Source organism: Miniopterus natalensis, chromosome 16, assembly GCF_054644295.1.
Source record: "Miniopterus natalensis isolate mMinNat1 chromosome 16, mMinNat1.hap1, whole genome shotgun sequence".
In the NCBI taxonomy this organism is placed as follows: Eukaryota; Metazoa; Chordata; class Mammalia; order Chiroptera; family Miniopteridae; genus Miniopterus; species Miniopterus natalensis.
This window is the reverse complement of record NC_142096.1, coordinates 37,167,572-37,191,315: the sequence shown is the minus strand read 5'-3', so window position 1 is coordinate 37,191,315 and position 23,744 is coordinate 37,167,572. Positions and strand designations below refer to the sequence as shown.

Sequence of the window (23,744 nt, the reverse complement as noted above, 5' to 3'; positions counted from 1 at the left end):
GGAGTTCAGTAAGCACCATACAATTTATATTTTATATAAATTTTATATTTTATTTACATTTATATTTATAATTGTCATAAAATTATAACATTGGAAGGAACATTGAAAAAGGCAGAACTCGGCTTTCAGATACTCCTTCGCAGAGCTGGGAATCTAGTCTCACTGAACTGGAAACCTCTTGCCTTTAAAGCCTCTAGGCCTACAACGTTCTATAGTCTCAGTTGTTAACACTTTTTATACCGTAGTTCCTTGATACCTCTCTCTAATTTCTTTATAGCCAATAAAACACTAACTTCTAATTAAGGTAGGTAAATGATAGATGTCTTATTATGTGTGACCAAGTGTGGTTTTAAGTCTTGGCCTAAATTATACACCCGATCTATAATCTCTGTTTTTGCATCATTGTAATGCGCACTCTCAGTGTGGTAGGCCCTGTTTAGATAACTAGCTGTCTAGAGAGGACAGGGCATGGATAACTAGGAGTTGGTACAGGGGCTTCTGAGGTGCTGGTGGTCTTCTGTTTCTTGATTTGGGAGATGATTGCATGGTTATGTCTATTTTTTGATAATTTATCAAATGCTACATTTAGGATTTGCATACCTTTTTATGTGTATGTATGTATCTTATGCACTACTAAAAGTGTATTTAAAATGTATGTACAAGCAGGTTCATTGAAACATTGGTTATGATTTGGGAAAACAGACAGTAAATGGGAATTTGTTAAATAAACAATAGTACATTATATAATAGAATGCTATACAGCCTTTATTAAAAAAAAAAACAAAAAACTCAGGTGGTGTAGACCTGAGTTTGAATCTTCTCTTTGTTGCCGCTTGTTAAAGTCAAGTAAATTTTTTAACTTCTGTGAATCTTAAATTGCCTCACCATAAAATGAGAAAATACCAACTAATTTGCAGAATATTGTCTGGCCAAAATGAGGTGGTGTTTAAGGCCTCTAATGAACTGCCTGCAGCATGGTAGGTGCTTAACACCTGGTAGATGGGGGAAATGGTTGCTGAAGCAGTAGCTTGGTTCCTTCTCTATTAATTCAGTCATTCAACAAATAGCATGGGGCTGGGCTGGTATTATAAAGAGCTTAATGTACCACTATCTGCCTCAGGAATAAGTGTCACTTCTCTATAGCACTACAGTTTGTGCTTCAGGCTCTCAGCTGTGTGTCACCGAAGGGAGACCTTGATTTGCAGCTGCAAGGCGCTACCATGTTGACCCTGCTTGGGGCTCCATGTGACTCCTTTTTTCCAAGTGTCCTTTCTCAAGACACATTTCCTCCCTTTGCAGAGGACCACATCATTTAGCAGCTCACACAAACTCTTTTGCTTGGGGGGGATGTGCTTTATTCTTCCAAGATTTCCTGGCTCTAGCAGGAAGGCCAGGTTGTCCCTGGATGTGTGCGGGGTAGAGAGGACAAGGTCTGTGTGCAGTGTTTGGTTGCCATTTCCTCCTGGTCAGGGCCACAGCTAAGTGAGCTTTGCCCACCCCCTACCCCACCCTCGCCTGGATTAGTTCTCCTGTGTCCTTAACCCTAGGTCTGTGCTAGCTAATAAAGTAGTTTCTAGTCACATAAGCCTTCTTAAATTTAAATCCATTAAAATAAAAATTTTAAATTCAGATCCTCAGTCCAAATAGCCACCTTTTGTGTGTTCAGTAGTCACGTGTGCCCAGCTGTACAGTACTGGACTGCACACACACAGGACATTTCCACCATCACAGGAAAGTCCTTTGCTGCTGTAGGAGAACATACATCCCATTGTATTACAACTGTTGACCAGTGTCTCTAGCATTGGACCAGCGAGTCTCAACCCTGACTGTTCTTTAATATTGCCTGGAAAACTCTGAAACCACAAAAGCAGGGATCCTGGAGGCCCACACGCCTAGAGCCGTTCCATAGTAGAGCCCAGGTATTGGTATTAAAATGAAATCCCTCCCCGCTGATTCAAATGTGCAGCTAAAATCGAGAACTGTTGCTCTGGCCTGTCAACTCCTTGATGAAGACTGGTCTGATGTCTTTCATCTTTGTACTCTGTGTGTTTGTCAGCGTAGTTTATTAGTTTGTTCAGCAGATGTTTTTGAGCATCTATTACATGCTACTATTCTGGATGTGGGTATATTGGACAATCAGAATATCTGTCTCCATGAATTGTACAGTCCAGTGGGAGAGAGAGATGTTAATCAGGTCATCAAACCAAAAACTTTATAATTAGGAACTGGGAAGTGCTGTAAAGGAAAGCTTCCAGGGCCCAGAGGGAAATGATGAGAGGGATTTGATGTAGTACTAAAAGGAGTACCTCTTGGAGGACATGGCATCTGCTGGATGCTGACGCTTTACTAAGCTAAGCCAGACAGACCGAAGAGATAGGCCTCCATTACCCCATTTTATAGATGCAGAGACTGAAGCTGACGGAGCCAGACTAACGTATGCAGGTGCCACACCTGGCAAGTGATGCGAGAGCCTAGCTGGCTCCGTCTTTGCTGTTGACAGGTACTCTCTACCTGCCTTCCACCTGACACATGGTGGGGGCTCAGCAAGTGTGGGATGAATTGCTACTTGTTGGCTGGATAGGTTCCTGAGAAGCTCTCCATGAATGGCTATTAAATATTCACGAATCATGATTATTTGCGAACGAATTGATGAAATGTAACCTCCCAGCAGTATAATCCATGGGATGACTTTGGTAGTTCCTGGACGGCTTGGGAATGTGGGGATAAACTCAGATCTCACCAGAGCCTGGCGGGGTTTCTGCGGACACTGACGACTGACACACCCAGGTTTCGGTCAGCTCGTGTGAGCAGCACGATGACATTTAATTCTTAAAATATAGCTAGATGAGTAAAACAGCAGTGCTGCAGACCTTTCCATGAGGCATGCTCAGTGGAATCCGTGCTGTTCCCGTCCAGGGGGTTTTGGCCTCGGCTAAAGACGCCACAAGAGGCTGAACCCTGGTATCTGATTCCCAGTGTGTTTTCATGATTTTCTTGTTTTCTCACGGTGCTTAAGTGACATGAAGCCCATCTGATGTTCCTTAAAGACTTAAGAAGCATTTCTGTATTTCTGGTCTGAGATTACCAACCCCTGTCCCCCGCCCCCACCCCCGGATGACTCAAAAGATGGTAGAGAATGGTGGAGGCTCTCACTCTTAAAGCCTGTTTATTATTGTTACACATAAGCTTTATCAGTATCATAATAGCAGAACTTTTATCAGAAAAAACAAACAAATTATCTCCCTGGAAGTGCTTGAGTTTGAAAATGGCTTTGGAAATTTGCCCCTTCTGTGTACGAGGACATTTTAAAAACAAAACACCAAATTCTGTGGACTGCGTACATCAAGGGGAAATTTTCCAAGCCATTCAGTTTTTGTGTCATTTCTAAGTTTTGAAGTCTTAATGTCATTCTGAGAAGTAGATTGTCATTTAGAAACTTTACCGTGGTGTATGTATCACTCCCACCCACCCTCACTTCTTTTTCTTCCCTAGTACATCCTTTAAAAAGCTAGTAGTTTCTTAAACACGATAGAGGTTTTAAAATAAGTTACAGTCCTTGACACTTTTCCTTTCAAAAGATGGAGCCTAATTTTCTTCCCCTTGAACATGTGCCAGACTTATTACTCCCTTCTAATGACAGAATGTGAGTAGTGATGCCGTGTGATGTCCAAGGCCACTTCATAAAAGAGATAGCTTCCATTTGGGTGCCACCATGTTGTAAGAATACTCAAGCAGCCCTGTCGCAAGAGGTCTCCACCAAAACCACCACTGAAACAAACCTGCCAGCTTCATCAAACCTTCAGATGGCTGCAGCCGTGGCTGACAGCTTGGTCGCAATCTCTGTGCGAGGCCCAGGTCAGAACAGTAGAAGTGGGTGGGGCTGGCTGTCATAGGATTTATGCGAACCTGGGCATATGCTTACATAGCGGAGGCCCCGGGTAAGTCAGTGTGTGTCTCTTGAGAAAAAAGAGCCTACTGCATGTCAGTGCATTAAATGGCACACTATCCTTTTATAAAACAGGAGAGACGTGAGATTCATAGTAAACATGGACATACCAAATTTGTTCTATCAAATGACTTACTTGAGTTGAATTCTCTAATCTGTTTGAACAGACGTATTATTACCTGAACACACATGTGTACACTTTTCCTGGGGAGTAAAGACTGGTATATTTCTGCTACTAGGTCTTTTCTCTGATGATTCTTTTGCAGAAATCTAAATGTGTATTGTATAATTATATGGTGGTTTCCAGGATATATTTGGAGTAACAGTTTGGCTTTTTAGTAACTTGTCGTGCCCTCTAGAAATCTGTAACATTGTTAGTCTGAAGGTTGGGACTCTTAAATCCTTTCATTTTAGTGAATAAAAAGTGGCAGTGGGATGTAATTTGACTGCAAGCATATGGTACAGAGTCTTATTTCCAAAACACAGCTGGATTGTTGTAAACAGTTGTGTAGCTTCTTCAGTTCCAGAAAGAAAGCACTTGGCTTTCTCGTTGCCTTCCCTTCTATTTCCCCTTCTCAGTTAGAATTACATAGTGAGTAGTTTTATAAGAACATTTGTGTGTTTGTTGATTTGTTTGTTTTTTAATCCTCACCGGAGGATATTTTTTCCATAGCTTTTCAGAGAGAGTTGGAAGTGGGGACAGAGGGAGAGACTATCAGTGTGAGAGAGACGCATCAGATTGGTTGCCTCCTGCACACGCCCCAGCCGGGGCAGGGATTGAGTCTGCAACCAAGGTACATGCCCTTGGCCAGAATCAGACCCAGAACCCTTCCGTCCTTGGGTCAGCACTCTAACCACTGAGTCAGACCAGCGAGGGCACATTTGTGTTTTTTAATGCAAAAATGTGATGTTTGCCCCAGGTTTTCGTTTTGGTAATTTATCTCTTTTAAGAAATAGCTTATAGCATATGATGAAATCTAAGATTTTAAAGGTAAAGTGCTAAATTCATCAATCAATAGGAAGTGAATGTTTTTATATCCAAGTAACTTTATTTTTTTAACATCTCAAATTGAAAGGTATAGTATGAAATGAATTGTAGCTAGAGTTGGAAATTAAGTTTGGTGTCTTACCATGGTGTCATTTTTAAGTATGTGGTATTCTGTAGGGAGAAAAGTTCCTTAATACCAGTAGGTAACAGATAAAGCAGATTAGAATTAGAATGACATAGAAGCATAAATGTCAAAAGGTATACAAAGAGCAACTGGTCTCTGTTTAGGAAATCTTTTTCTGCTTTTGTAGATGATTTTTTTGAATTCAAGTAAATTTGTTAGTAAAAACTAATTCTAAGCCCTCAGAAGTAGATGGCTTTAGATTAAAATACTGTAAGTACCTTTTGCTGGTGGTAGTGATTTGAGCAAAATCTGCAAATTACTTTGGGCCTTCAAGGCATTTTTTGCATTCTGTGGATCCATTATTGCTTTGTAAGAGGTGAAAACAAATTGAAATAATGAGTTCCTTTAGAATGGTCAAGGAAGGAGGCTTTCTCCAAAAGGGAGTATACTTATCCAGGAGAGTATTACTCTCAAATTATGTGGGGATAAATCTGAAGGAATTGAAAAAGCTGCCTTTAGGAAATTGAAGTCTCTTTCCAGAATCTTAGCGCTCTAGGCTCCATATGAAACTCCAATTTTTATATTCTAGCTGTTGGCTCAAATATTCTGCTACTTGAAATAAGAAGCTGTGTGTGTGTGTGTGCGCGCGCACGCGCGCACACACCAATTTTCTTCATTTCACTGGTCTGGAATGAGTGCTCTCAATTTTAAAATGAGTGATGTTTCTCTCTCTCTCTCTCTGTCTCTCCCTCTCTTTCTCACTCTCTCCCCTCCTTCCACTCTTTGAAAAGCAATGCAAAAAGTATCCTCAGGTGAGGATTAAAGTAAATAAAATGAATGAATTTTTATAATGTATGCTTCCATCTTGGGCTCAAATGCTGATTTAGCCCCTGATTGGTGGCCAGGAAGCATGTTGTCATAGAATACTTAGAGTCATTATTTCTTCGTTTCTGAAAACAGTAGTTTCTACCACATTGGGCTGTTGTCAGGCATAACACATGCAGTGCAGGTTCCCAGTATAGTGGTGATTACCTTCATCCTCACCAGCTTAACGCTTTCTGAAATAGTGGGGGAAATTCCAAAACAAACTCTTGTCTTTTTGGATCCACTACCAGGCAGATGTATAGAAGTTGCTTTGCCTTGCCCCCACCCCACCTCTGGCCTCAGTTTCCTCATTTATAAAATGGGGCAGTAATACTGACCATGTTGTGAAAGTTTGAAAGAACATATTTAAAATGTGCAGTATGATACTGGACATAGCAAGCATCAGTAGTAATTATTATAATTATAATTAAATGCAAAAATTTAATCAGTACTGGAAAAATTTTAGCCAGTATTTCTAAAAATTATTTATTTTTTTCTTATGGTCTCTTTTCTTTCTGAGACTTCAGTCACATTTGTGTTACACTGTTCGATATTGTCCTGCAGGTCATTGAGACTTTATTTTTAGTTCATATACTTTTTGTGCTTAGGTTTGGATCATTTCTACTTACCTGTCTTCCAATTTAACTGCTCTTTTTTTTTTCTGCAGTGTCCAGTCTGCTGTTAGAGTCATCTAATTAATATTTTTATTTCATATACTGTATTTTTTAGTTCTTGGATTTCCATTAGGTTCTTTTTTATTTTTATTTATTTATTTATTTTTTAATATAACTCTTGATTTCAGAGAGAGGAAACGAGAGGGAGAGAGAGAGAGAAACATCAGTGATGAGAGAGTCATTGATTGGCTGCCTAGCCCACAACCCGGCATGTGCCCTGACCGGGAATCGAATCCTGATCGCCTGGATCCTAGGTTGACACTCAACCGCTGAGCCACGCCTGGTCGGGCATCCATTAGGTTCTGTTTTTTAGAAATTCTATCACCCCTGAAATTCTTCATCTCCTCACCCATTTTATCCATCGTTTTCTATAGATTCTTGAACATATTTGTAATATTTATTTTGAAGTCATTCTATACTAAACCCAACGTCTGAATTATCTGTGGCTCTTTTTCTCTATATATTTTTTTCTCTCTTGATTTTTGGTCACATTTTTTATGTTTCTTTGTGTGTCTAGTAATTTCTGTTCGCATGGTAGACATTATTTTATGTTGTAAAGACTCTGGATTCTGTTCTATTCCTATAAAGTGTTTTGTGTTTTATTCTAGTACACAGTTAAATTGCTGGTGATCACCAGCACCTTGATCCTGTAAAAGGCTTTCTTAGAGAAAGTTTATTTTAGTTTTGCTCACAGTCCTAGGATGTAATATAGTCTTAGTCCTGCAGCATGCTTTATACTCTAAGGTATGATCCTTCTGGGCTTTTAGCACAAAGTTTTTATCAAGCCCTACTAACTTTATAGGACTTAAATTCCAAACATTTTCTTCAGCATTAGGAAGTTTCTGAAATCTGCTTAACTCTTTAGATGTTGTTTTCTTCTGGGCTCCTTATAGTATCATTCATGCATATGTCGTTCAGGATCACCCAAGGATTTGAAGGAGGGTATACAGATCCGAGGGCACCTCTTTCTATCTTATTTCTTTCTAGAATTTTCCTCCTCAATTTCCAACTGCTAAAGAAACCCAAAACTTTCTCTAACCTCTGGCACTTCAGCTCAATAAAATGCCACTTTTTGCTTGAGTGCTTTTTTTTTTCCCCCATCATGGAATGAGGTTCTGCACTTAGGTGAAAAGCCAGTTAAATATGGTCATCACTAGTATGGTTTCCTTCCTTGAAGGGTAATTATCCCCTCCTGTTTTTGCCTGCTTTTGTTTGCTCTCCAGTGGCTTCAAGTGGTTGTTTTTAATATTTTGTCCATCATTTGTAATTTTTATTGACAGGAATGTTAATCTAATTCAAGTTTCTCTGTCACATGATCAACTGTAGGCCTTTAATTTTAAAAGGTATGTATGAGTGATTCCTTGATTAAGCCCTTATTGAGCATGTAGCTATAAGGGATTAACAGCTCTCTTGGCTCACAGGGAGGCTACTATTTTAGGTTAATTGGACTTACATGATAGTATCTGAAAGTGACTTAAGAAAGGTATGTCTTCAGCTCAAGTTGGTGGATCTCAAATACCTCAATGTAGAGATAATTGGCATTTTATTTACTTGGTTAAAACTATAAAGTGCTGGAGAGGTGAGTGGGTAATAGAATTAATAGAACAGGCAATGATTTCTGCACTCTTCAGCTTACAGTTCAATGTAAAGTAAATGTATTTACCTTTCAGCCATACTTTGAAGTTAGGTTTTAGAGTTTTCATGTGTAGGAAGTACCTCATGTAGTCAGCAACCCTTGAAAATCCGTGGATGGCCTATAAAGTACACTTAAAATGGAACTCATTTGATGTACTTACAAAATACTGGCATTCTTTTAGCAGTCCTGGTATTTCTCTCACACACCTTTGAGTAAGGAACCCTTAGTCCAGGAGGAAGCCCCCCTGAGCAGGTGACAGGTGACGAAAGGACAGATTGGCACCAGTTCTTCTGCGCGCCCCCTGCACGTGCTCCTTGACTGACTGAGACCCAGCTCTGCGTTGTTTTTGCTCTCTCTCCTTCTTTCAGACCTAATCAGTTAAATCTCATCAGTTAAAGACACAGGTGTGACACCACGGTGGTTTCCAGTCGTCCTCAACTAATCCTTTTTGCTATTTACATAAAGATTCAGGTTAGTTACTAGTTACAGTTTTCTTTAAGGACCGTCTTTCTGCCTTGAACCAGACCCTCCTTGCAGCTCCGGTGAAGGGTCCACGGCCTGCCGGCACCGTGCTGCCCATGGCTCCACATTGCATTTTGACCTCGCTCTTGGGTGGGTGGTTTCTTCCTGTATAAAAATGTTGCACTTAAACTGTAGCAGAGAGTCTGGAGGAATGCAGGGCCTTTGGTTTTATTTCTGCCTGTGGTAATCTCCCTGGGTTATCTAGCCTCTTTCACACATGCTCTCCTGGCCACATGGCCTGTGGGAAGCAAACCCATCACAGATCTTGAACATAAAACACCATCTAAAGGCAGCCATGCTCTGTGATAACTTCTATGTTGAGTTTGATTTGTGCTTTGCATCTGGACATGAATGTTCAAGTCTCCATTTGCAGCACTGGAGGGACTTTCCAGCTGAGTCTTCAGCCAGGAAGGTAGCTACTTATTGATTTCCTGATGCCCTGCTTGTGTGTGGAAATCAAGCAAGTGGGTATTGATTTTGAAGTCTTTTTCATGGATATTCAGTGCTGTGAGACAGAAGGATTAGGGCTGACGGAGGACGACTTGGCACGGCCAGTTTGTCGCTGCACCCACAGGCAGCAGAAGGGTAGTCTCAGATCTCACGCTTCATTCTTCTTCTTTATGGAGAATTGCAGGGGCTTCCACTTTGGGACACCTGGGGATGATTTTTCTAAATGGCATTTTCTGCCTGTTTGCTTTTTTATTGTTCTCATTGTGAAGGTAAAATGTGCGTTAACACATTTGCTGTAGAAAATTCAGATCAGCTAAAAGAAGAAAACACTAATCAGCCATGTTTCTTTTTTAAGTTATTTTTCATTTTGTGTATTCTGAATTATAGGGCAGAATTTTTCAGTCAGTTTACGGGTTTTCAGAAATTGTTAAAAATGGTGCATTAGTACATAATCTATGCATGTAATCTATATAGTATTAATGCATAAATAAGTCATTAAATAAATAAGCTTTGATTGGAAATGCGTGCTTTAAAATGTTTTGCTGATAGGTGTGGATGAGCCAAAACAGCCTGGAGAGCACGTCTAGAGGTATCTGCCCAGGCCAGGCCCTGTTCTAGTCCACATCATCTCTAAAACAGCAATCCAGTGGGCTTTTATTTTATCTTTAATTATTTTACACATGATTTATAAACCAAGAAGCTAAAGCTGAAAGGACTAATGCAGGTACCCAAGGCCACAAGCTTAATGACTTAAATAACTTTGTATCCCAGTAGAGGTGCTTGGTGAAAGCTTATGAATTAGAAATAAAGTGTGGAGTGATGCTTTTAAATTACACCTTTTTAAAAGCAAGTGTGGCTCCATTGAGTGGTGGGTAGTCATACTGTGGGAGGCTGGCATAGCTAGGAATTAGTTGTTTCCTTTCTAGTTTTCTTGGGGGCCAGATCGCAAAGCATTAAAATTACCCAGAGAGCTATCCACAAACCAAAGTGTGACGTGTATTTTATCTGACAGTTAGGAAGCCTGAGTGATAGAGCCAGAAGAGGGGATGTTTCTGCTTCTGCTGCAATGGAGCATGTTCAAGTGCCTTTAAATGCTGAGGAGCAGCCCTGCAGAGCTCTGCAGGCATCTTTTCTTGGGGTTCTGTTAATGGGTTTGTCAGCTTCTACAGAAATTGGAGTCTGCATGCTGAGCTTCAGATAACAAACACCCTAGGGGTTGGGGCAGATTCTTGCAGAGGCTGGGCTAGAATTTTGAAAGAACAAATCCAAATTCAAAATGACCTTGAAAAATTAGAGGAATAAGTCATCCAAAGTGGCATGGAGAAAGGCAATTTAAAAAAAATGCACAGGACTTTCTGCCTTCCAGGGTGTTGCCTTTCATCTTAGCAAGAGACCTACCTATACAATGAGGGGGATGGGAACAGATGAGCAAACTCCGTCCCAGGAAAGTGAAATAACTGCTCATCATCACGTAAATGTTGTATCTAACCTAGTGAACACAACACCTAAATAAAACACACAGTCTGGATTCTAAATCCAGCCCTCAGCCCCTACTAACCTGGTGTCTGTAAAGCTAGAACAGGTGGTTTTCAGGGTCACAGGGTGTGTGCTGCTCATTTTATGGATTCGTGTGGTCAAAGGATCTAAGCTCCACTCTGATCAAGAGTAAAAAAGGCAGTGCTTTTAACACCTTAATCTACCTAATCTACAGTGAGCTCTGGAGAGACCTCGTGCTAGTCTCTGCATCCCTGCCCACTCAGGCAGACACTAGCTTCTTTCCCACTGGATACTTTCCAGAGCCTTTGCGGTAAGCTGCTATCTCTTACCTGAACTGTACCTACCCCTGATTTACTTGTTGACCAATGATATATTCTTCAAGAGCTGCTCAGTTACCGTCTCTTGAAACCTAACCTGCTCTATCCAGGATTTGAAAGAAAATCAAGCTAGAACTCTTCCATGTGCCATATAGACAAATTCATTGCTGATGGATAACTATTTAAATATTTAAGAGAGATTAAAACTAAATATTAGATGGTTTAGGAACATCCTTTAATGTCAGAACCTTTCCTGACATGTTTGTTATAGAAACAAATATATTGATTGGATTGAAGCCTTACATGTTTTTTTGTTTGTCTGTTTTGTTTTAAAGCTGAACATTAGAAGGTTTAGGAACATAAACAAGGCAGGAAACCCAAGTCTTTTGAGGAAAGATTGGTATATTTAACTACATGAAGTTTCAAAAGTTCTGTCTGGCAAAGACAGAATGAAGTTAAAGGACAAATGGGACAAAAATACTTGCCACACATATTACAAAATAGCGCCATTCCCATGCCAGACAGTCAGTCCTCTTAGAGATTGATAGGAAAAGACCAGCAACGGAAAGCTAGGCTGAGCACTCGAACAGGCAGAAAAGGAAATGCGAATGGACAGTAAACCGGAAAGATGCTCAGGCCCACTACAGTCAAATTTTTCACGTCCCTGTGGCAAGAATTAAAAATGACCTCTGTGTGCTGGTGAGATTATAGAGAAAAGAGACCCTTTCATATTTGCCTCGCTGTTGAGGATTTGATTGCTACAGCCAGCCTCTTTGGAAAGGAACATGGCAATATTAATAAAAGTTTGAAACGCACACCCTGTCCCTCAACATTCTGCTTTTGTGAATGTACCTTTTCAGAGACAAAGTAACTGCATATAAGAATATTTATTGCAGCCCTGTTTCTTGGTGGCAAAACCTGAAAGTCTCTCAGGAGGTGCATAGTTATATAAATTGAGGTAGAGTCTATTATGGAATATAATCATGGTTAAAATAATTAATTAGATTTAATTGTACTGAATTTCTTGATCTTTGTTTACTAGGAAAAAAGCAAGCCATAGAGTCTAGTAATAATATCCCATCTGTTTGTTTTTAAGTGAGAAAAGGGAAGAAAACCCTTATATTTGTGTGTGCGCGCGTGCGCGTGCGCGCGCGTGTGTGTGTGTGTGTGTGTGTGTGTGTGTGTGTGTGTGAAGCATACAGAAGGTTTTGCTGAGATACACTCAGGATTATCAGCTTTGTGGGTTTTTTTTCCAAGGAGATGGGATTAGAGAAGAGGGTGGTAATCATTTTTATCTTTCTACATCTTATAATGTGTGAATTATTTTTGTAAGTTTATAATTAAATACAGTTAGGATTTTTAAAGTGTGATTAGCACCACGGAGTATACATAGGATAGGATAGAGGAATTTGCCACTTGGCCCTGTAGGCCGGCACTGTAATTTATGACCTGTGTTACGTGGCTTTACTGCTGCAGTTATAGCTCATTGTACTTTATATGCCTGGCACAGGGCCAACGCTAAGTATTTTTTGAAGGAAGGAAAAAGACTTGTTGTAAGAGACTTCACTACATACAGTGAGCATTTTATTTTACTGAGCACTGGCTGTGTACCCCACCCAATGCTGGGAACTGGGTATACAAGAACAGATGAGGCCCAGGAGAGAGTGAATGACTAGCTTGCCCAGGAGGTTGCACTTATATTTGGCCTTGAAAGGCAGTAGGAATAGATGGGGTTTGGAATCAAATGAAGCTAAATTCTAATCTGGACTCAACATTGAGTTTCACATTGTTATAAAACAACTGCTTTGAAGGGGTTTCAGGATGTGCGCCGTGATGGACCCACTGCACAGGCATTGCTAATCAACGACAGTCATAGTTACAGTGACAGAGAATCAAAGGCTGGGTTGCAGGCTGGCTGGGAAGTTTTGTGACTGTTTCCCTGTGTGGCAAGGTCTAACACAGGGTGACAATTACGCAGACACCCTCAGAGGCAGGACTCTAATAATGGCTCTGGTTCTGAAAATTCTGAGGCCCTGCCTTGCTTAAGGAATAGATAGGTTCTTAAAGAATATTGAATTTTAGTGTACTGCCCCCTGAGGCACGTGTTACTGCCCCCTGAGGAATGTTAATTGAGTTCTGTCATGGACTCAGAGTATTGTTTGGGGCCCTGCCACCTGGCTGTTCCTGGTGACTCCGCTGCACTGGCCCAGGCTGGGCCGCCTGGTGAAGTCATCATCGTTGTCCTTGTCACCATAAACATTTATTGAGCTCAGCTGTACCATGCAGTAATACCATAACAGGATTATTACTTAATCTCCACAACGCCTCTGTGAGGCAGTTACCATTCTCATATTCACTTCATGGCAGGGGCCAATGAGGTTCACAGGGGAAGTTACTTGACCAAAGTACCTCACCAGGTAAGTGACAGACCAGAATGTAAGCCTAGGTCTGCCCCACTTCACGATACGGGAAAAGTCTCGGCTCCGACATCACACAGGCTCAAGTTTAAGTTCCCCTGTTTATGAGCCGCGTGACCTTGGGCCCATTTTCTGTGTCTGCACAATGAGGATGGTAATAGTACTTCCCACCTAACTTATTAGTAAGAGTGAATGGAGTGATGTAGGTAAATGCTACTTGCAGTGACTGGCATATGCTAAATACAAACTAGCTATTAGCACTGTTGTTACTGGAATAGTAAATCACCGCTCAGGTACAGCTGTGGGTTAAACGTGGGAATGTGTTCAGGGCCCTTCCACCTGCATGGAAGGCGCCACAAGTTTAGTACGTGGTAGTCATCTCTCTAAAGCAATGCCAGCGGTTGAAACCCTGACTGAGTGAGTGGCCCTTTCTGGTATGGTTGGTAAGATGATATTATCTCGTTCTTTTTTCGGACTGAAAGGAGTCCCCTGGCTCTTAGAATTGTCTTACCTTCTGCAACAATACCCTGAATGCCAGAAATTCCGTACAGATATTTGAAAAGCGTGGATCGCCATGTGGATCAGATTTCTCTTTTACCCAGCCTCTATCCTCACCTCCTTTCTCCCCAGCCCCCACTTTACCAACCTCCCAAAGTCTCCTAGCAGTTGGATGTCGTAAAGATCTTACAACAGAGCTTTATCCATTGTAATGTGCTCTCTGAAATGTCCTGAACAGATCGGGCTGTTTCCTGCCTCATCCCTGCCTGTCATTCAGCCACACCCATGTGTGTGACAGTACTTCCCACCCTCCACCCCCCACCAGAGCCCTTTATTTTTCTCTTCTTTGCTAAACCCCTGAATTTACATTCCATTCAAATTGCTTACTGTACTCTGTAATCATCCCCACTTCTGCCCCTGGGCTCTCCCTTTCCTCCACCAGAATCTTGGATCATTGCCCCCTCACTCTGCGCCTGTTGAAAACCTGCTTGGAAAACCCTTAACTTTGTACAAAGGGATGTGTGTGCTTATATCATCTTTCCAGTGAATTGTCGTTCTTAGATTTATGATTCAGTCTGTAAAAAAATATTTAAAATGTGAAATGTAAGTTGCTCTGCTGTTTGATATTAAGTACATCTCTCTGTAATCATGGGTATAGAGGTAATAATGTCTGATATTGGAGGGGGGGGGTTCATGCCACATGCCAGGCACTATTGTAGCAACTTACATTTAATTCCCATCATTTCGACCTTCAATAGGATTATTAGTATTATTTTAAGATATAGTTCACTGAATTAGCTCTTATATTTTATTTATTTATTTTTTTAGTTTATTGTTGAAAGTATTAAAGGTGTCCCATTTTTTTCCTCCCAATTGACCCCTCCACCTCCCCCCCCTCCCCCCCAGGCCTTCACTCCATCATTGACTGTGTCCATGGGTTATGCATATATGCATATGACTTGTTTGGTTAATCTCTTCCCACCCTCCACCCCCCCTTCCCTCTTTCCTCTGAAATATGATTGTCTATTGCATGTGTCAATGTCTCTGGATCTACTTAGTTCATCAGAGTCTTTTGTTCATTAGCTCCTTCTTAAAGAAGACCCTTCAACATTTCACGTAGTGCTGGTCTGGTGGTGATGAACTCCTTTAGCTTTTTCTTATCCGTGGAGCTCCTTATCTGACCTTCAGTTCTAAATGATAGCTTTGCTGGGTAGAGCAATCTTGGTTGTAGTTCCCTGTTTTTCATTACTTTGAATATTTCTTGCCACTCCCTTCTGGCCTGCAAAGTTTCTGTTGAGAAATCAGCTGACAGTCATATGGCTGCTCCCTTGTAGGTAACTAACTGCTTTTCTCTTGCTGCTTTTAAGATTCTCTCTTTGTCTTTAACCTTTGTCATTTTAATTATGATGTGTCTTGCTGTGGGCCTCTGTGGGTTCCTCTTGTTTGGGACCCTCTATACTTCCTGGACTTGTAAGTCTATTTCTTTCCCCAGATAGGGGAAGTTTTCTGTAATTATTTTTTCAAATAGGTTTTCAATTTCTTGCTCTCTTTCTTCTCCTTCTGGCACCCCAATAATACGAATGTTGCGCCTCTTGAAGTTGTCCCAGAGGCTACTTATACTATCTTCATATTTCTAGATTCTTTTTTCTTTTTGCTCTTCTGGTTGGGTGTTTTTTTTTTTTCCTCATGTTCCAAATTGCTGATTTGATTCTCAGCATCCTCTACTCTACTGTTGGTTCCATGTAAATTATTCTTCATTTCAGTTCGTGTAGCCTTCATTTCAAATTGGTACTTTATTATGTCATCGATTTTCTCAGTTGTTTTTGTAATACTCTTACTAATATGCTTGAGCATCCTTATAACCAAAATCCTGAACTCTGTATCTGTTAGCTTGCTTGGATCTATTTCATTTAGTTCCTTTTCTAGAGACTTCTTCTGTTCTTTCCTTTGTGACATGTTTCTTTGCCTCCACATTTTGGCTGCTTCCAGGTGTTTGTTTCTATGTATTAGGTAGAGCTGCTGTATCTCCTGGAATTTGTAGAGTGGCTTTGTGTAGTAGGTGTCCTGTAGGGTCCATTGGCTCAGCCTCCCCAGTCACCTGAGCTGGGCCTTCTAGGCGTTCCCTTGTGTGGGCTGTGTGCACTGTGCTGTTGTAGTTGAGCCTTGGTTGCTGTTGGCGTCACTGGGAGGAATGGACCCCAGGCCAATCAGCTATTAGAACCAGCTGCAACTACAGCCAAAGAGCTGTTGTGCTGGAGACACCCCTATGGAGCAGGATTTACTTCAGTGGAGCTTTCGTGTTCACCAAGTGCGCCCCTTGAGTGTGTCACTAGTGGATGTGGTAGGGTTGTAATCCAGCGTTGTCGAGTCTGACCACCAGGTGCACTGTCTCTGGGGCCTCCCAGGAGGTGCAGAGTCAGCCTCTGGCAGTGCTTTGCCCAGGGCCACCCAGCATGAGCTACACAGCAAACCATAGTTGGCTGTGACTTGTGCCAGGCTTGGAGGTGTCCAGGAGAGGCCAAGCTATGAGCCAATGCAGGCTGGCACTAGTGCCAGGCCTGGGGCCACTTATCAAGCCCTATGGGGCATACTGAGACCAGTTGCTGCTTGTTTGAGAGATTTTAGGAAAGTCCTAAGCATAAGGCTCGAGGGGCCACTTGCACAGAAAAGCCACTGGAAATAGCTTGGATGAGCCTGCGGGGGGGGGGGGGGGGGGGGGCTCTGGGAATCACCAGGGCGTGGCCAAAGGTGTGAGTCAGGTGCTGGCGATTCAAATATGAATACTGCCTACAGGCTGTGTGCGGGGAGGACTCGCCAAAGCAGCCATGGCCTCTGCCAGCTCTTTTGCCTGGGAGGAAGCCGCCCCTCCACCTCTCGCCTCAATTTCAGGCAAGTTAGTTCCTCCCCGAATTTCCCAGGCCCTTTCAAGCAGCTACCCGGCACTGGGGCTCAGAGGTAGCGCGTCTGAGTGAGTCCGTGCGCGGGCCCTCTAAGAGGAAAGGCTGGGGCTCCCGCAGCCTCCGCAACCCTCAGCCACAGTCCCGCTGGCTTTCATAGCCCAAAGTTGTGGGGACATCTCTTCCCGGTCCTGGAGCCCTGGGCTGGGGTCCTGATGTGGGGCTGGGACCCCTCTTTCCTCCAGGAAACCTCCGCCGCTGAGATTCCCTCCCAGGTTTAACCCTCAGCACCAGGTGTGGGCCCACGGCCGGGTCTCCACGATTCAACCCCCATCCGCCCATGTATCCATCCCTCCTACCAGTCTTGGTGCTTCTTCAGTTCCCTGGTTGTAGGGCTTCTGTTCAGTTAGATTTCAGGAGGCTCTAAGTGATGGTGGTTCTATATTTTAGCTGTAATTTTGATGTGGTTGTGGGAGGCAGCGGGTACAGCTGTTACCTACACCGCCAGCTTGTTTCCTCCAGCTTTTATATTTTAAAATGTGTGTTTGCACTAGGAAATTTTATATGCATATGTGATTAATTTACACACATGCACAGAAATATATATATTGACCATATGGTTATTCAGTTGTGGGATTAGCAAAACATACAGTACCCATGGCCTAGCCTATACTTACGTACCCAGTGTCACCTTCTGCCTCGCTCTGATCACGTTGTTTCATCTGCCCAAGAAATATGATTCTTTCCTTGCAACTTTTAATGAAGGTTAACTGGGACACTGGGAAAAGCATTTGGGTCAGAAGGGTTCTCAGCAAACGCCAGTGCTCCCTTCTGGGACCTTTCTCTGCCTTAGCCATGTCCATTCCTATTTTTTTATGTGTCCTTCATCCGTGATAGACTGAGAGCTTCTCATAGTTTTTTCTAACCCCTGCATGGAACTCCAAACTCAGGATAATGGCTGTGTCTAGGGTGGGAGGGAAGAGAGTTGTTAGAATTGGGGAGGGATGGAAGCATTCTGTAACACCTTTATTCTTACCTGGTTGGTGGGTACATGAGTATTCTGTTATCATTTGAAATACTTTATCATTTCAAGCAAACAAACCAAAAGCCTTATTCTTATATTTCATTTACGACTGGGACCCTTGTCTTGAAAGCGGTTGGAATGCAGGCAGCTGAATTCTTTTTTGCTGGCCTCTGGAAGCAGAAGATGGTGTCGGGGTGGGAGTCCCGGTATTGAGTGAGGGAGACACTTTGGCCTCCGGCAGAAGGTGTCAGGAGCAGCAGCTCTGAGGGAGATCAGACACATGCGTCCTGTCTGCCCAGCTGATGTGGCCTTTCTTTTGTTTTCTGAGCCACTTCTCTGAGTGAACACGGCCAGTAACCAGAGCTGCATCTTCTCTTTCTTAATATCTCAGCCCCAAATGCTGACAGCCATTGTAGGCATCATGAATGTTTAATGTGGTGATGATCAGGAGGCTGCTGGGCCTCGTTTCATTTCACCAGACCGCCGTGACACTTGCTCCTCTGTTGTGTTGAGACCACTCTCCCCAGTACATACCATGTGCTGCACCTCAAGTGCCTGTGGCTCCCATGCAGTGATTGAGAGTGTCTTTGAGAGTGAGAAATTTTAAAATCCATCTCAATTATTGAACAACCTAGGAGGATTAGGAAGGGAATGTGTCTTAAATTCCTGAAAAGGAAATCAACAAATCCAAGTCAACAGACACTTCCTGAGCCTGGCTCACCTGAAAATATGCAGTGGTGTTTGTTGGGTGGGGACACAGAGGTGAGCTGGAGGCCATCCCTGCCTCTCGTGGCCCAGTGGCTGGGAAAGATCTATATTTATACAAATGTGATATGATGTGCTGGAAAATATTGCAGAAGTACAGAGACTTACAGGCAAGGAAGGATCATTGCCAACTAAGGGAAGGCTTTATAAAGAAAAGGGTGTTGAATTAAGCCTTTAAAGATAGGATTTTGATAGATGCATATTTGTTCATGTATTCATTCAGTAAACATTCTACATTTCCTGTGGGCCTCTGCACACATTCATGCTTCCCTGTACTCCACAAAAGGAGGAGAGAGTGGAGAGTTGAGCACAGGCATCTGAAACGCTTCCACGTGCAAGTGCTGCCCATCTCCTCCTCTCGTATTTCCCTGTTCTGTGCAAGTCACGTCCCACGCCTTAGTACTTCAAGGTACTTCTTTACATAGGTTCCAGGTGTATAATTCTAAAATACATCATTTTACTAGTGCTACTCAGATCCAGAGCTTAGAGAAAATGAAAGGAAATTAACATTACCTGTAGAGAAAGAGACATGTTAGAACACATGGAGTTTTATTTGCATTCCACGATTGATTTTCTAAGGAGAATTTTCTCCTCCTTTCCTGATCATCATAGTTGCTTAATTGCTTGAAAATATTATTATTTGATCCCTCAACCTGTGGGGAGTCCGTGGATTAATTGGGATAGAAGTGAGCTAAATGCTATGATGGAGGGAAGGGAGACCTCCTTTCATAGAGTGAGAACACTCAGCACCCTGCTAACCACCTTCTGGACATGTTCAGTACATTGATGATGTTTCTCTTCGCTTCTGAGAGTTTCTAGTGACCAGTCAGTGTTCAAAATAACTGGGTATTGTGGCAAACAATTGCTCAGACTCCTCTTTCTTCTTTTACAGATCATGTACAAAACGAAGAAAACTATGCACAAGTTCTGGATAAGTTCGGGAGTAATTTTTTAAGTCGAGACAACCCAGATCTTGGCACTGCTTTCGTCAAATTTTCTACTCTTACAAAGGAACTGTCCACACTGCTGAAAAATCTGGTAAGCCATTTCATAAGTGATTTTTAAAAAAAATGACTGCCAAGCAGCTTTTTAGTCCAGGTATGGAGTCACATGTAAAAAATTCCATTATGGAATTCCTAGAATTTGTACTTCTGGCCCAGCTGACAGCTGGGTAGATTTGTTGAGCCTGTGAGAAACAGGTTAACCTGAATTCGTTGCTCTGTTTCTGTTTTAGATGACTTTTAGCAACTTTTGCCTTTTAATCATTTTAAAGAGTGATGATGGTTTCTGTATCAGACATCCATGTTCCATGTCACTCGTGTGACGATGGCCATGCATTTTGATCACTGATTTATAAATAATTAACTTCACCCAGCTCCCCACCTCCTTTTAACCTGCTACCAAGAAAAAGATTTTGAGATTCAGGGAGTCTGGAGTTGCAGAAGTAGATGACAGGAAGCATCCCTAAGTCCTGGGGCACTGGAGGCACTGACCCCAGAAGGCAGACAGAGTTGGGGGTGGGGCACCTGTTTCCCAGGCAGTATTTTCTGGGCACCCCCAGATTGTGCCCAGCCTCACACTGTGTCCACGTGAGAAAGGTCCATTCTGTGAGCTGATTTAATCAAGTCTCATTTCTCCTAAGCCCCACGAGACAGGAACCCAGGGAGGTTAAAAGGTGCCCCGAGGAAAGCTGTCCCATACTTTCCTCAGCCTTTTCCTGGGGAGGAGGAGCTGTTTCCCTCTCTTTCTCTCCCCGAGTCTCTCACTATTACACCTTGCCCTCCTATAAGGATCCAGAACTCACTCAAGAAGCCTTCACCCTGGGCCAGTTACTCAAGTATCAGATAGGGCTGTGGCCTCGAGAGAGAATCTTGCCACAAATCTGTTTGATAGAAATGGCTGGCTTCCAGACGAATACACCCTCTTGGGAAATTGAAAACCTTCTCTACTATATTAACCTGAATATTTGACCAATCAGAGTATTTCCCCTATTGTGTTGGATAAATATAGGTGCGTATGTGTCTGTCTTGCTGACAGTTTAATTCTAATTGGTGGTTTGTGCCTTCGACTTAGTCTTAGGGACATTCTTAAAGAAAATAAAGTCTGAAGATAGCAGTACGTCTTATTTTCAAAGGATCGTTTTGACCTTAGCATGTACATATCCCTACGCTTTGGGTTTTTTTGATAAATCCATGATATTTCTGTAACTTAGATTATTTAAATCTCTTATTCAGAAGTAGGCCCTCTCATTTCTCCTTCCTCTGGACTTTACCTGCCTCTTTGTGGGGGCATTGCTCAGAGGGTGGTGTGAGGTGAAGAAAGGAAGTGAAACCAGACTCTGACAATTCACTTAGGTGGTAGCTGGTAGAAGGCCTGCTGGGGAGGAAGCTCTGTTTTCGCAGAGGTGTTTTCACAGGGATGTCTTGCTAACCTTTAGTTTCCAGGAGACCACATGTGTTTGGCTTAAGTCAAGAGTCATCACTTCTTTGTTTCTCAGACCAATCCCTTTCGCTCTGCCCTGTGCTGCTGGTTCTTTCACACTGTGTGTGTGCCGTCCACACGAGCCAGTGCACTCAAGCATTGTCATCGTCTCATTTGCTTATCTAATAATACATTTGCTTACTGCGCCACAGAACAACTGATATTTATTGAACACGTTTCTGAACCTGGCAGTGTGCAAAATGTGTGACTTTCTTAGTTAACAACTTACAACAGTCCTATGAAACGACACTGAGGCCCAGTGAGATTATGTTCAGGCACAGTTAGTGGACGTGAACCAGACATTGTCTCTGTGTCATTGTCTCTACCACCTGCCACTGACCTGCCTCTGTCACTTCCTGCTCTGGGGTTGTGTCTCCCTAACTAGAAGTACTGACCTAGCTAGTCCCCCAGACATCCCCCAGCTGCAGGCCACCTTCTTCCACATCAGTTGTTTTTTAAGGAGTAGAAGTCTAAGAAAGACCTAAAAGAAATTGCTAGAAGACCCAGTTCATATAATTAAAAATATAAAAACCAACATTTTCCCATTGAAGATCGTAGCAGCATCTCCTCGAGGGGCAGGTGGAAGAATCAGTTTGCCCCATCATTGGTTGCTAAGGGAACGCTATTCTGATTCAATAAAAAAAGTCAGTCCCAGGAGTTTAGACAACCTGACTACAGTCAGCAGCTTGCTGCTTCCCTTTTTATGTTTTGTCAGGAAAGGGAAGAGCAACCCAGTCAGATTGATGGGGCCACGCCTTGGAGAAGAGGAAGCCAGCCCCGCCCCCAGGGAAAGAGGGGTTTCTGGGTCAGCTTTCAACACCTACAGTTGCAGGCTGAGGTTTTGGGGGGAGCACCCCCACCTTGCCGAAGCCCTGGAACACACCCCCATGGGAACCAGCATTTCTCAGAAGATTCCCTAAAATTTTATTCACTCAGGCTAGTGAAGACCTGAAACGTTAAGCAATAGTGTATATAGTTAAAATTTAGAAAGTAGGATTTTTTTTTTAAAAAAGGTACTTGCATATATCTTAGACTTTCTAATTATATTCTCAGTTCAACCAGCAAATACCAAAGGTCTATTGTGTTCCATTTTCTAATTAAGATACTGCTTATAATGGGTATTTTTAATAGTTATGTTATATTAAGACATTACTTTTTTTTATGGAGTAAAATGAAAGGTAGATTTTGGGGTCAGGCCTGGCTTTCTATTTTTTACTAACTCTAGATAGGGAAACACTTTCATTGTTTGTGTTACTTATAAGCAGTCGTTTTTGCAAGCCCATTGTGTTTCAGAGCTTCTGAAGGTTGGTCCTGAGAGATTCAGATCCACAAAGTGATGGTGACTGAGTCACCATTTAGATGTTTTTATTTTTCTGTGCTTTTAATGACTGTGGAAGGGGTGGTGACCAATGAGAGGTTCTGTGAAAACCCCCGAGAGCTGCACAGATGTTGATGTGAGCATCAGATAGGGCTGAGGCTGGTTTTTATTAACCAGATTCTACCTTTAAACTGACAGTGTCTGAGGACCCCAGAGAGGATTAGCTGTAGCTGATGACTCTCAGAGTTGATATACCACGTCATGGTTAAAGTTCCTTGCTGTTCTTACTGTTTCTCCCCTTCATGTCCTAGAAAGTGGGTTTTGCAAAAAGTTGTTTTACCTTGTAAATTATTACCTTGTCATATACAATGAAACGGGCTATGAGATGTAGGTAGAGGGAGGAATATGGGTTTGGGTCTCACTCAGACCTGGGATCCCAGCTCCCAAATTACTAGCTTTGTAGCCTTAGGCAAACAATTTAACTTTTCTGATGCCTGGTTTCCTTATCTAGAAAAAGAAAGAATAGTCTGTATCTTGGCAGTTGTGGGACTTCATTGAGATCCTAGAGGTAAATCATTAAGTGCCATACCTAACATGTGGAATTTGCTTCACAAATACAAGCTTTTATTGTTACTCACATCTTCTCATTTGATCTTCATGGCAATTCAGAGAGCAAAGGCAAGTATGAAGAGACAGCCCATTTTATAGATAAATGCACCAAATCTCAAAAAAAAATAATATGACTGGGAGCTGGTGGGGTTCGGGCTTCAGCTGGTCTTCCCGGCCTGCAGATCAGGTCAAGCCCTCTCAGCAGCGCTGCCCCTCCCTGCCCCCCAGTCCAAAGCAACAGCATTGCCTTTGCAGACGGGGTGCTACGGGCCCACTGGCCATGGCGACTGGAACCTCCATCAAACTCCTGTTTGTGTTTAGCTTGCATAGCACTTTCTTACCTACTTTTTCCCTTTCATTTCCCTCATCAGTGAATTATAGTATATTAGAAAGAGTGAGAGTGTTAGCCAGTAATTTTGAAACTTTTTGGACTCCAATCTTAAAAATGATTGAGTACACCAGAGTTTTTGTTTATGTGGACCATTTTTATCCATACTTACTGTATTAAAACTTAAAACTGAGACATTTTAAAGGCTATTAATTCATTTTGTTGAGGTACATTGAGGTAAAAAAAAAAAAATAGAGCCTCACACAGGTCTATATATTGGGAAGAGAGAAGTACTGTAATGGCCTTTTCAGGCAATTTACCGATATTCTTCCTCGATACTATATCAGAACTTGACAAGTGGTAGTTTCTTAAAAGTTAGTAGTAATATG

At 42.3% G+C, this 23,744-nt stretch overlaps 1 protein-coding gene across 4 annotated transcripts in view; it reads left to right on the top strand.

Moving 5' to 3' along the window:
• Positions 1-23,744, top strand: part of ASAP1 (ArfGAP with SH3 domain, ankyrin repeat and PH domain 1) — a 281,291-nt gene that overhangs the window by 164,444 nt on the left and 93,103 nt on the right. For all 4 annotated transcript variants that reach the window (XM_087825491.1, XM_087825490.1, XM_087825493.1 and 1 more), the window contains one exon: positions 19,512-19,657. In XM_087825491.1, coding sequence (XP_087681617.1) covers positions 19,512-19,657 — 146 coding nt within the window. The remainder of the gene's footprint in view (positions 1-19,511; positions 19,658-23,744) is intronic.